Source organism: Taudactylus pleione, unplaced genomic scaffold (genome assembly GCF_031769625.1).
Source record: "Taudactylus pleione unplaced genomic scaffold, aTauple2 ptg000012l, whole genome shotgun sequence".
Classification (NCBI taxonomy): Eukaryota; Metazoa; Chordata; class Amphibia; order Anura; family Myobatrachidae; genus Taudactylus; species Taudactylus pleione.
The window spans coordinates 1938961-1952127 of record NW_028284415.1 but is presented as its reverse complement, the minus strand read 5'-3'; the positions used below and the strand labels follow the sequence as shown (position 1 = coordinate 1952127).

The window sequence follows — 13167 nt, the reverse complement described above, 5'->3', positions numbered from 1 at the left end:
CTGCTCCTTTGTTGATGCACGTGCAGCCACAGTGCACACAATTCACAAACACAGAAAATATATTTTTTATTTTGTTTGGAGTGTACTTTGGGGGTTACAGCACCCTTTAACGGACAAGCCAGCCGGCCCTTTACTTATGACACAGGCGCACGCTTGGCACTACTTTGTTGATGCACGTGCGGCTACTGCGCACACAATTCACAAACACAAAAAAATATATTTTTTTATTTTGTTTGGAGTGCCCTTTGGGGGTTACAGCACCCTTTAACGGACAAGCCAGCCGACCTTTTACTTATGGGACACAGGCGCATGCTTGGCGCTGCTCCTTTGTTGATGCACGTGCAGCCACAGTGCACACAATTCACAAACACAGAAAAAATATTTTTTTTTTAGCACTTGGGGGGAACTGCCCCTGACAGACAGAGCACCCCCTGGACAACACTACAGCACCCCTTTAGGACTGGGACACTGCACAGGACTTTAGAGTGGAAACAGCCCCTATGGAGAACTGACTGCACAACACAGTCCAGCCAGCCCCTATGGACTTTGAAGTAGTGGACACAGCCCCTATGGACAACAGCAGCGCAGCACAGCACAACACTACACAGCCCAGCCAGCCCTAACTCCCACCCTCCCTCTTCACTGTCCACAGCCGAGTGAGAAAATGGCGCCGACACGGGTACCTTATATTGGATCCAAAACCCGCGAGACCCGGAAGGCGGGATGATGACGTTTTACCTCGATTTCAGATCCGAGTCAGGCGGGAAAAGTCAAGCCTGACTCGGATCGGCCTCGGATCGGGGGGGCTCGGGAGGGTTCGGATTTCAGAAATCCGAACCCGCTCACCCCTAACACAAACACACAATATGTGCTGTTCTCCATCTTATGAATTTCCTCCATTCAATAATATGCACTGCGATTATCTGTCACTTGCAAAAAAATAAAATAAAGAACGTAAGACATTTAAATAATGTTATGTAAAGATGTGACTCTTCTGATCACAGTGAGACAGTAGGTGGCAGTTTTATGGTCCCAGAGTGAATACATTGCTGCTAATGGCCTTCAGTTATCATTTGCTGAAAGGGAAGGGCTCCCCCATAAATATCCAGAGCACAAGGAGCAATTCACAGACATGATGGGCAAAAATGCCTTCATTAGTTAGGAACATTTTTATTTAAGACTTAAATCCTAATGAAAATCTAGCATTTTATTACACCATTCTAAATAATGAAAATTATGTAAAACATAAAATTCATGATATGGATGAATGTCTACATTTATATTGGTGATCCAAAAATTTACATGTGTTACTGCTTTGTTGGTTCATAATTGACATCCCTATATACAGTTGTCGCAAATGTTAAAAGGACATTTGCTGCATCACACAGCCATTCAAATACCAGACCCAAATCCCACCCAGACACTTTATGTGATGCATTCTGTTTCCCTAAAGTGCTTCTCCCAAAGTGTTCATTCTGAATTACCTCGGTTTTATTTTCAAGCAAAACCTTTTATTACCACCAGACCTATATTTTTCTTCAAACTACATTGCAAAGAATTGTAACACATATGTGTGCACATACATCTATCCTCTGTGCGCTACACATAATGCGGGAGTTCCGTGTGCCTCAGTAGCGCAGACCATCTTTTTGTGCAACTTTTTACATTCAAATGTGTCATGTTCGCACAGCGATGCGAATAGGTAGCACAATCAGCTTCTGCTGATCAAAATGATATGCAGCATGCCTATGTTCTGTGTGCAACTGCATGCAAAATGCTATGTTACAGTGTTCTAGCTGCTGACACTGTAAAGTAGCATTTTGCATGCAGATACACCCGCAGTAACTCACAGAATATAATTTTAATCAGCAGGAGCTGCTTGTGTTACCTATTTGCATCGCTGTGCAAACAAGACATATTTGAAGGTAAAAAAGTTGCACAAAAAGACACTCTGTGCTACTGATTCACGCCATGGCATGGCACGACTAGAAGGGCTGTTTAACGCGCAAGGAGGCTAGTTGTATGACACATCTTTCGATAAATAAAAGCCAACAGCATACCCCCCCATCCCCCGTAAATCCATGGCTAATGCTAAACAGACTGGGCAGTATAATTCTAAAACTAAGGGACAGCAAGCATTGGCCCCCTTCTGCTAAAATGGAAACCAGTTCCAGAAGAGATAGTCTGGGTTGTTCACACAATAATAAGGGGACCCACAGCACCTGTCGCACTGCAAACTATACCCAGTTTGGTCAGCTTAGGACTGGATTTCCTATGAGGAAAGGGCGATGCATCAAATGAGGGAAACGGCACTGGCTCTCTTCCTGGCACACCCGGGCTGAGGGTTGCAAAATAATGGAAAAAACATTTGTGAACCTAGAGTGGCAACTGTGATGCCTCTGGTGGTCCCAGTATAATGGATTGTGATTACTAAAACCCTTCCCCATTGTACTAGTATATTAGAAGTAAATACTTGTTATTCTGTATACACAAAGGGTTATAAAGGGTATTTGAAGAATAAACCCATCTAAACCACTTTTTATCTAATCCAATGAGAATCTTCTTCACAATGTAATCCAGAGGTAATAAATGCATGAAAATAACGCTAAGTAACACCTGGTGCTGAATGACAGGGAAATGAATTTACCCAGACAAGCCTTCATTTCTCAGCCAACCAAAAGCAGTTTCCCACTCCCACACTAGCCATCTCCACTTGGCTGCTGCATAGGGAAAAATGCTTGCTTAGTTTTCTATTGGATTGCAAATAACAAGTTCCCCATTTGATTACAATGTGGAAAAATATTTTTGCTTTTAATACAGTGGTTAAAGAGAAGTTTCAGAGAGTATTGAATTAAACATTTTTAAAACCCTTTTTGTGTTATATGTATTTAAACAATATGACATATTTGATAGTCCTCATAATCACAGTTGCATTTGGATTGTAAAAAGAGTTAGTGACTGACTAACCTAATTACCTCACATGGGGGAGATGTACTAAGCCTTGAAGAGTGATAAAGTACCAACCAATCAGCTCCTAACTGTCACAGGCTGTGTGAAAAATGACAGTAGCTGATTGGCTGGTACTTTATCGCTCTCCACCTTATCTTTCTCAAAGGCTTAGTACATGTACCCCATAATCATAATTATTTAATTCCTGGATCCTTCAGTAATGGGTGCTGCCCAGTTTTAATTAGCCTGACAACAAGTTTTTAGAAACGTTATACTCCCATCAACTTGTATCAAATTTTTTTTGGTTCTATACCCTTTGATTGAAAAGGGGTTACTCTCGTCACTAAATAGCAAACATGTCATATGTTTGTAAGCAGTAGTCTACAGGTGTCCCTGTTTCCACTGCTGTCAACGGAGAGGTCTAGCTGTCTTCCAAATATTTTCTGTAGACAAGCGATGGTATTCTTGTACATTTAAATTAAAATTAAAGAGGGGATTTAAACAATACATATGAATATTATCCATATTCTGTGTAACTTTATTAAAAGGCAAACTTAATTTTTGAATGAATGATGTACGTATGTTATTTTACAGTTTTAATCTATGGGTGATGTGTTGGTTTACAGTTGATGACTAAACACCCGGTGAAGAGGCTGGGGTGTGGGCCAGAGGGAGAAAGGGATGTGAGAGAACATGCCTTCTTCAGAAGGATTGACTGGGAGAAGCTAGAAAACCGAGAGATCCAGCCACCGTTCAAGCCCAAAGGGGTGAGTGTTTAGTGCTTACACTATGGGGCATATGTATCAAAGCTTGATGTGAGATAAAATTGTGAGATATATATCACCAACCAATCAGCTTCTAAATTCAATTTTGCAGGCTGTGTTTAAGAAATGATAGTTTGGAGCTGATTGGTTGGTGATATATTTATTTATTATTTATTATCAGTTTTTTTATATAGCACACATATATTCCGCAGCGCTTTACAGAGAATATTTGGCCATTCACTTCAGTCCCTGCCCCAGTGGAGTTTAAAGTCTATATTCTCTACCACATGCTCACACAACTAGCAACACATGCAACGCAAGGCATGATAACTAGCAACACAGCGAAAGACGAGTCATAAGTACCAAAGAACTAGTGTCTGCCTATCTGTCTGTCTATCTTCCTACCTACAGTATCTATCTATCTCTATATCTATATATGGGCAATCTACAGATGTGTTCACATACATATATTTAACAATTTTTTATCACATCAAGCTTTGATACATATGCCCCTATGTGTGTTATCATGCCGGTCTGCTCATGAATGTAATCAGTGTATGAATAAGAACTAGTTAATCTACAGTTTTTACACTATTACATGTAGTACACAGAGAAGGCAACTTTAATGTACATAGTATTCACGAGCCAGTTGAAATCATGAAGCTAACTAGATCCTTCACAAGAGAACTGTACTTAAGTAACTATGTATTTTAACTAAGTAAAGTGATAGAGATAACATTGTACAGTGAGTGAGATTCTGATTTCGGTAGGACAATTCCAACACTACCTTTGTCCCAACTGCTAAGAAAGCTGAGAGGTATGTTCTGTGCACCAGCCATCAATGCAAGTTGCAGATTGCGGGTCACTTTAGGGCATGGGGAATGCTGCTTACCATGCTAAAGTAGCACAACAGAGTCCTCTATTTAAAAAGCATGCTTAATATGGGACAATATTTCTATACTCTCATTGACAATGTTGGTGGGTGTGGGGATGATGTAATATAGGGGATATATATCTAACCTTCTAAAGAGGACAAGTGAAGTTGCCCATAGCAACCAAACAGCTTCTAGCTATCATTTATTAGTACATTCTATCATAGCTTCCATGTCTTATTACATCCCCTCTCACAGACCACACACAACCTCACACATTGTCTTTCTTTCACATACTCCTGACATTTGGCCGACATTCCTGTGTGACTGGATCATGCAGCCAACCAAGAAACTCTGCATTCTGGCCGGACCAAATTGCAATATATAGCACCTATCCTTGTGTATCAATGCCTATTTCCCTATAGGTTGTAAGCTTGCAAGCAGGGCCCTCTTACCTCTCTGTCTGTCTGTTATTATCCTGTTTTGTTCTATAAATGTTTCCAATTGTAAAGCGTAATGGAATATGCTGCGCTATATAGCAACTGTTAATAAATAAATAAATAAATTCTATAAAATAGGTAGAATCTGATTGGTTGCTTTGGGAAACTTCTCCACTTGTCCTCTTTAGAATGTTTAATACATCTTCCCCAAAGAAACAAAGGGACTATTTCGCAATTTGAATCTACTATATTATCTCTGGCCATCTTTTGTCCTCCTTGCAAACAAAAACCCTCCAAAAGGTGGGCTTGTTCTTTAATGAAAGTCATTCTATACAGTGTAGCTGCTGACCTGGATATTGCTTCAGTCACTGCCCTGGACCTTACACAGTGTGACTGCCAGTGGGAAGAGGAATGGAGGACATAATGAAACACACCTGTAACTACATAGCCTTATTTCCTATGCTACAGCAGGAACTTGTTGTTTGCATTTAAGAAGCCAGGGACGTAGAGCTCCCCCTTAGATACTGTGCCTACCTGGTATTTTTAGTCTTGTGATAATATTTCTGCAATAACTGCAGACAGCATGTAACAAATTGTCAGTTTTAGGCATAATTATGGCTGTGCTAGCATAGGCATTCAGAGGGTCTTGATAAGGGATTTGTGTGAAGACAACCCCTCCCCCGGCTCACCTCACACCTTTCCATTGCCCCCATAAACACACAGCTCACCTGCTCCTGGATCACTGCTCTGTTTGCAGTGCCGCTGTGTCTGCTATTCCTTAGGGCTGACGACGCCTTGGCAATGCTGGATTGGAGCGCCCATAACATTGCAACACTAGAGAGGGGCGGTTTCCCTTTTTCAGGCCACGTGTGTACTCTGGAACACTTATCTTCTGTCTGTTATCACTATTCACTTGCCTGTACATCCTCATCAGAATGTTTCAGAGTGGCTGGTAACGAATCTAGACTTATCACTTGTGTTTCTGATGCTGTAAAACAATACAGAAATGAATTATTCTAGAACAACAATAAATAAAATGGCAGCTCAAGTGGTTTTCAGCAACTGATGACTATCAGATAGTTAGTCGGACAATGAGCTCCTCAATGTTATGAGTATATCTAAAGTCTCATAGTAGTTCCTTGATATAAAGGCACAGCAAGTTGTCTGTATAAAGTGCACAAATCTTCATCTGTGATGTCCTCCTAATATACAAATGTTTTAAGGAATATTATTAGTATTTAGAGGGGTCAATTCAATTTGGAGCAATGTAAAATCCCTCGTTCGGGGTCGCTGTTTGTGCATTTTAATATACACTCTGATGGAGATATGAACTAAAATGCACAATGTTAGGACAAGGTTTAATGCCGTTATCTGCATTTAAATATCTTTATATCACCCATGCATCGCTCCTAATTGAATTTACCCCTTAAAGTTCTATATAATGAATTCATAAATTACCGTATATACTCGAGTATAAGCCGAGTTTTTCAGCACATTTTTTGTGCTGAAAAAGCCCCCCCTCGGCTTATACTCGAGTGATGCTCCAGGACCATGGCCGGTTCTAACGCTACGCAGCTGAGTAGGGCGCCACATATTGGAGGGCTCCTCACTCAGCTGCGTACCATGCGGCCCGCGGTGCAGACCGTGTCTCTGTGACACAGCTGCACCGCGTGTGTAGCACTGACCGGACGGAGTTCGGTCAGCACTACACAGTGCCAAACACACAGCCGCCGGCAACGGCAGCTGTGTGTTTGTTGTAATTAGCAGCCGATGAGAGTCTGTCAGACTCTCATCGGCTGCTGCTGCTCCCACTGCGGGAGCCATCTTCCTGCTCCCGCAGTGGATAATGGGAGCCGGAAGCGGGTAATGCAAAGCGGCCGGAGGAGCTGGTAGCAGCGTTGGGACCAGGAGCGGGGTTTCAGGTAAGTGTTTTTTCTTTTATTACCGGTACGTCTCTCTCTACTGGAGGGCTACTACTGGGGGCAGTACCAGGGGGGGGGGGGATTACTACTGGGGGCACTACCAGGGGGGGGAAGATTACTACTGGGGGCACTACCAGGGGGGGTTACTACTGGGGGCACTACCAGGGGGGATTACTACTGGGGGCACTACCAGGGGGGATTACTACTGGGGGCACTACCAGGGGGGATTACTACTGGGGGCACTACCAGGGGGGATTACTACTGGGGGCACTACCAGGGGGGGATTACTACTGGGGGCACTACCAGGGGGGGATTACTACTGGGGGCACTACCAGGGGGGGATTACTGCTGGAGGCACTACAAGGGGGGGATATTACTACTGGGGGCACTACCAGGGGGGGGTTACTACCAGTAGCTGCTGCATTTCCGACCCCAGGCTTATACTCGAGTCAATAAGTTTTCCCATTTTTTTGTGGTAAAATTAGGTACCTCGGCTTATATTCGGGTCGCCTTATACTCGAGTATATACGGTATTCACATGGCTATCTGCATGGGATACTGTAATAACTTACTGGAAATAGAAAAATTGAAGAATTTACAGTATATAGATGTTTAGTTTCTCCCTCGTCTACTGCCAGAGAATAAGGCTACTAGTCTGTAGTCTTTATATCTGAACTAGTACCTTTTGGCTCACATCTTTCAGTAATACTGTACATATTTATTTACACAACTGTCCTGTGCTCCCAGTGGAATCTTCACAAACACAAATTTTACCATTAACTAACAGGTGAGACATGCCCTGTGCATTGTGTGGTGCAGAAACATCTTGCTGATCTCACAAGCAGTAGTGTGATCACACCTCAGTTCTATATAGAGGTATGAAGATTGCACAAAGCATACCATAGAGTCTGACAAATCTAATTTCTGTGAAACTAGCAAGTACAAAAAAGCTGTATACAGAGGAATAGTCATTGACACAAACTGTCATCTGAATCTCCGTCAGCATGTGTTCCATGATACATGCATAACTCAGTAACATTCTTAAATAAAAATCACTTTATGTGCTATTGAGTTCTAGTTCCTTCCTGTCATTAAATATTTTTTTTTTTTAAAACTACACAGTATTTACTTATTTATTAGGTTATTAAGATAACGAACAAATATTCTGCAGCTCTTTACAGAGAATATACACAGCCGTTGCTGACCAGTAGATCTTACAATTTATATTCCCTACCAGATGAGAAATCTTACCCAGTTTAACCACTTCTAAGATACTTTCCTGGTCGTCTGGTGAGGGAATGTCCTAATACAGAAATTCTTTCAAATAAGAAACAAAAATGGAATATAATTGCAAAATTAAGCTAACTTGCCCTTTGCCATTAAGGAAAAAACGTGCTCGTTCTAGATAAAATATTAATTACAGAGATTGCCGGAAAGCAATCTTTCCTTTACAGTGATGACCGCCCAGCACTATGGGAGCTGTCTAATAAGTACAGAATACTCTCTGTATAGTATATGGATCCACTAAAATTACCTCTTTATTACATAAGGTAAAAGCTGGCTGTGTTGTATTGAGGATAGTATCATGCTGGATGAATTGTATAAGTGATTAGAAGAATGCTGCTTGTACTGTGTAGTGGTCACTAGAATTTTTTCTACATTGTGTAAGGGGTCACTAATGTCACAAACCACTGTAGCTCCTTCTCACCTCCTGCAATCTCCCCGGCTTCCACATGCAGCCATGACAGTCTGGATCAGGTGACTAGATCTCCACTAACTGGAGACCAGTATGTGGTCACATGACACCTGCAGCCAGTCCCTGACAAGCCAGGGGTATATAAGGATTCTCCATGTACACAGCACTTGCCAGTGCAATGTCCACAGCCTAGCTGTGTGCTTTCCAGTAAGCTTCTACAGATTCTTATAATTTGATATTGTGTATAAGAACACAGAATGGTGCTCAAATGCCCGATGTTCAGCTGCAATATTCAAAAACCTCAGTTCCACTCAAGAACCAGTGTACACTAGAATATAAAAAGTGTGGTAAGGATATTGCCTTGAGGAAGAGCCATAAAGCTTGAGACGTGTTGACTGTGGAGATGAGCTAGGAGAGGTCTCCAGTGCCTCAGCCCCAGGAGGGGTCTCAAGTGTCATAATCCCAGTTGGGGACTCCAGCTTTTCGGTTCCCGAGAGTACTACCCTGTTGGATAATAGTCTGTGTACCACTTTATCGACCCTGTCTTTAAATCCTGCATGATCACTCAAGACTTCCAGCATGGTCCGGGATCAAAAAGGGACATCTGACCCTCCGGTTTCAGCTGGTTCAAGTTCCTCTGGACACCATCCCCCCCCCACCCATCTGTCAGAAGGCTTCTCCGGTTCCAACCAGTTGAAGTAAATCCGATTTCAATCCGGTTGTCTCCTTTCGGTTCAAGTACCTCCGGACTCAATTCGGTTCCATCTGCCTGTCCGAAGGCACCTCCAGTTCCTCCCGGTTCAAATAAATCTGATTCCAATCCAGTTCTGTCTCCTCTGGTTCCAGCCGGTTCAAGTTCCTCCGGACCCAATACGGTTCTATCCGTCTGTCTGAAGGCTCCTCCAGTTCAAGTAAATCTGATTCCAATCCGGTTCTGTCTCCTCCGGTTCCAGCCAGTTCAAGTTCCACCAGACCGAATGCAGTTCCAATCGTCTGTCCAAAGGCGTCTCCAGTTCTAGCCAGTTCAAGTAAATCCAGTTTTGTCTTCTCCAATTCCAGCCAGTTCAAGTAGCTCCAGACCCAAGTCTGATTCACCGATGCCCAGGCTTCCCTCTACTTTGATGGAGATCATCTATAATGCTTTTCAGTCTATAGAATGCTGTCAGCCACTAAAATGATCTCTGTGTCTCATTCCAGTCACTAGTATGCTCTCTATATTACATTTCAGTCATTATGTTTCTATCTAATTTAATTCACTAGAATGCTCTCTATCACATTTCAATCACTAGAATTCTCAGTTTTACATTTTTGTCACTTTTGCTCTCTAGATTGAATTTCAGTCACTACAATGCTCTCACTATTGCATTAAGGTAACTAGCATTCTTACTGTATCACAATTCAGTCACTAGAATGCTCTATTGCATTTAAGTGGAATGTTCTCTGTATTGCATAAGGGTAACCAGGCCCTGAGTGTTTCGGCAACTGTTATTTTTTATTACAGTGCTCTGCTAGAAGGGTTTGGGCTTGTATCTGCCCCTAGGCCAAATGTTGCTGACCCTGACCTGCAATGATTGATGAAATATTTTTTTTTTTCCATCAATACATTTTTATTGAATATATGCAAAAATAGGGATACAGAAAAAAGAAAAAGGGACATAGGGGAGAGAAGAGAAAAACAAATAGAAATAGGTAACAGGATATCCATAGACATCAAACAAATATTACATTTGTAAATACATAGCAGGTAAATAAATTAAGCATCTTAATCGCCCGTAGGAGGCTCGTTCAGATTACAAGGGGAGGGCGGACTCTGTGGGACAGGTCGTGCAGAGGGTGCGCCCTTACCTTCAGTGACACACATATGCCACGGATACCACTTTACAATAGGAGAAGATGAAGCCATGGGGTAAGCGGCGTCTCTAGTCTCCATTTCAAAATGGATTTGCGTTTTTGTTATGACCTTTGTCAAATGGAAGGGGGAAGGGGATTTCCATTGTTGGGCTCTAGTATCTCTAGCGGATATTAAATATGACCAAGGACATAACGGTCAGATTTAGGAACAGTGATAGGGTACCAATGTAAAAGGGCTAGAGAGGGGGGGAGAGTGAGACCTCCTTGTGGTTTAGAGCGAATCATATGGCTATAAGCCATTCTGGGAGCTTTACCCTTCCATGCATAGGACAGCATCAGCCTCCACATCTGATGTAACAATTTACGAGGTATTGCGTATGGGATAGCACGAAGCAGATAAATCAGTTTTGACAGCATCATCTTAAATGCTGCTAGGCAGCCCAACCAGGAGACCTCATGATTCATCCAGGCAGTGGCTAGGGTTGACAATTGTATCAATGTAGCATAGTTAACATTATGAATAGAAGAGGGGATAGAAATTCCCAGATAAGATAAAGAAGAAGGTGAAAGGGAAATGCCCTGTCAGGGACTGGAGAACTGAAGGGGAATATTGATGGGCAGAGCTTTGTTTTTAGTAGCATTCAATTTATAATAGGAAGCAGCACTGTAGCTGCTTAATATATTGTGGAGAGGAATCAAGGATGACTCCGGGTCAGTCAGAAACATTAAAACATCATCTGCAAAAAGGCATAATTTGTGGGAAGTATTACATACTGAGAGACCAGGAAAATCAGGGGATGAACAAATCTTTTGAACAAGGGGTTCTATGGCTAATTCAAATATTAGTGGAGAAAGGGGGCACCCTTTCTAGCGCCGTTAGATATCGGAAAAGGGGTGGAAAGGACACCATTACCAAAAATCCGGGCTGAAGGGCCAGTGTAGAGAGCATTGATTAGATCGGAGAATGTGTTCTTGAAGTCCAAACCCGAACAATAGTCCCAATGGAGTCAATCAAATGCTTTTTCAGCATCAAGTGATAAGAAAAGAAATTGTCATTTATTATACAAGACCCATTCAACTAAATCTATAACTCTGCCTGGTGTCCAAAAACGAAACCAACCTGGTCAGGGTGTATTAACTGGAGGAGCAACGGATTAAAACGATTAGCTATCTACTTGGCATATATTTTAATATCTGTGTCAAGAAGTGCTATAGGCTTATAATTTTTCTAGTCAGAGGGGTCCTTACCAGGCTTTGGGATGGTCACAATTTGTGCTTCCGGCATTTCGGTTGGAAAGGAGCCTGTTTTAGAAGCCTCAAGGTACAGCTGTAGAAGGATTGGGGAAAGAACCCCTCTGAATGCAGAATAAAAAGAATTTATAAAGCCATCAGGACCAGGGGCCTTACCCTTAGGAAGTTGCTGGATCACCAGCTGTATCTCCCCCAGAGACCAGTGGGCATTCAAAGACACCAGGCTATCTGCATCTAAGGAAGGAAGAGACAACTGTCTAAAAAGGAAGAAATAATAGAAGCTGGGGAGTGGTAGGGTCTTCAGATAAATTATATAATTTTGCATAATATTCTGAAAACAAATTGGCAATGTCAAGGGGATTGAGACATTTTGAACTGGAGGGAGTAAGAAGACATTTAATTATATTACGGGCTTGGCGACCACGTAGTTTACGAGCTAGGAGGCAAGAAGCCTTATTTCCAGCGATATAAAACCTATGGCGTAGGCGAGTCAGGGCAGAGTGCATGGGATTCTGAGATTCCAAAGAGCGCAAGGTAGACTCTAAAACACTCTGCGTTTTCCCAGAACGGGCTTTAAATTGAGCACCTTTCGGAATAGAAGTGCCAAGAAGTACCGCTTTTAAGGCACACTAATAAGTAGAGATAGAAGTATCCGATGGGAAAGTAGTCTGTGTGTATAACGTGATAGAGTCAGTAAGAGCCTTTAGAATCTCAAGATCATGGAGGTGATATTCAGGAAAACACCAAGGACGCGTAGGGGGGAGATGGTTGTCCGTATTCCAAGTCCATAAAATAGGGCCGTGATCGGACCAGGTGAATGCAGTGCATTACTGGGAGCTGTTTATGTCCCACATGACTCCACAAATGGTCAGAGAGGCATGTGTTGGAGCGCATCACATGCTTCTCTGACCATTGGAGGAGAGCAGCAGCAGCCTCATGGGAGGATTCATCATAGCCAGGCAGCAGTTCCTGCTGGGCATGTGTTTGCTGAATGCTGAGGAAGAATGGATCCCCCTGTAATGAACAGAAGCAAGGAGGTATGTACTATGTTGGATACACACCTGCATAGTGTGTGCAGTGGTGTCTGATAATAATTCCCATGTGTGGCATGGATGCAATGTGTACTGCTCCTGTAGTGCTAAACTAATTGCAGGGTTGGGTATGGGATGCTGGCGGTTGTTGTATGAATTGCTGGATTGGAGGGATTTAGAGTCCTTATGTCTGTATTTGGGTGGAGTCTGATGTTGTAGTCACTATATGTGTGTGTCAATGTCTGTACATAGGGTGGCCAGATGGAGCACAGTTTGCGCGTTTGATATGTATATTTGTTTTTCATCCTTAATTGTTTTTATTTTATACCTACAGAATATTATTAGTGGTGTGTATAGTACAGGGAATAGCAGGGTGCATTCACTGGGCTCG

General features: G+C 42.4%; 1 protein-coding gene across 2 annotated transcripts in view; it reads left to right on the top strand.

Moving 5' to 3' along the window:
• PRKCA (protein kinase C alpha) overlaps window positions 1–13167 on the top strand; it is a 436189-nt gene that overhangs the window by 412680 nt on the left and 10342 nt on the right. For both annotated transcript variants that reach the window (XM_088468544.1, XM_088468543.1), the window contains one exon: window positions 3576–3716. In XM_088468544.1, coding sequence (XP_088324670.1) covers window positions 3576–3716 — 141 coding nt within the window. The remainder of the gene's footprint in view (window positions 1–3575; window positions 3717–13167) is intronic.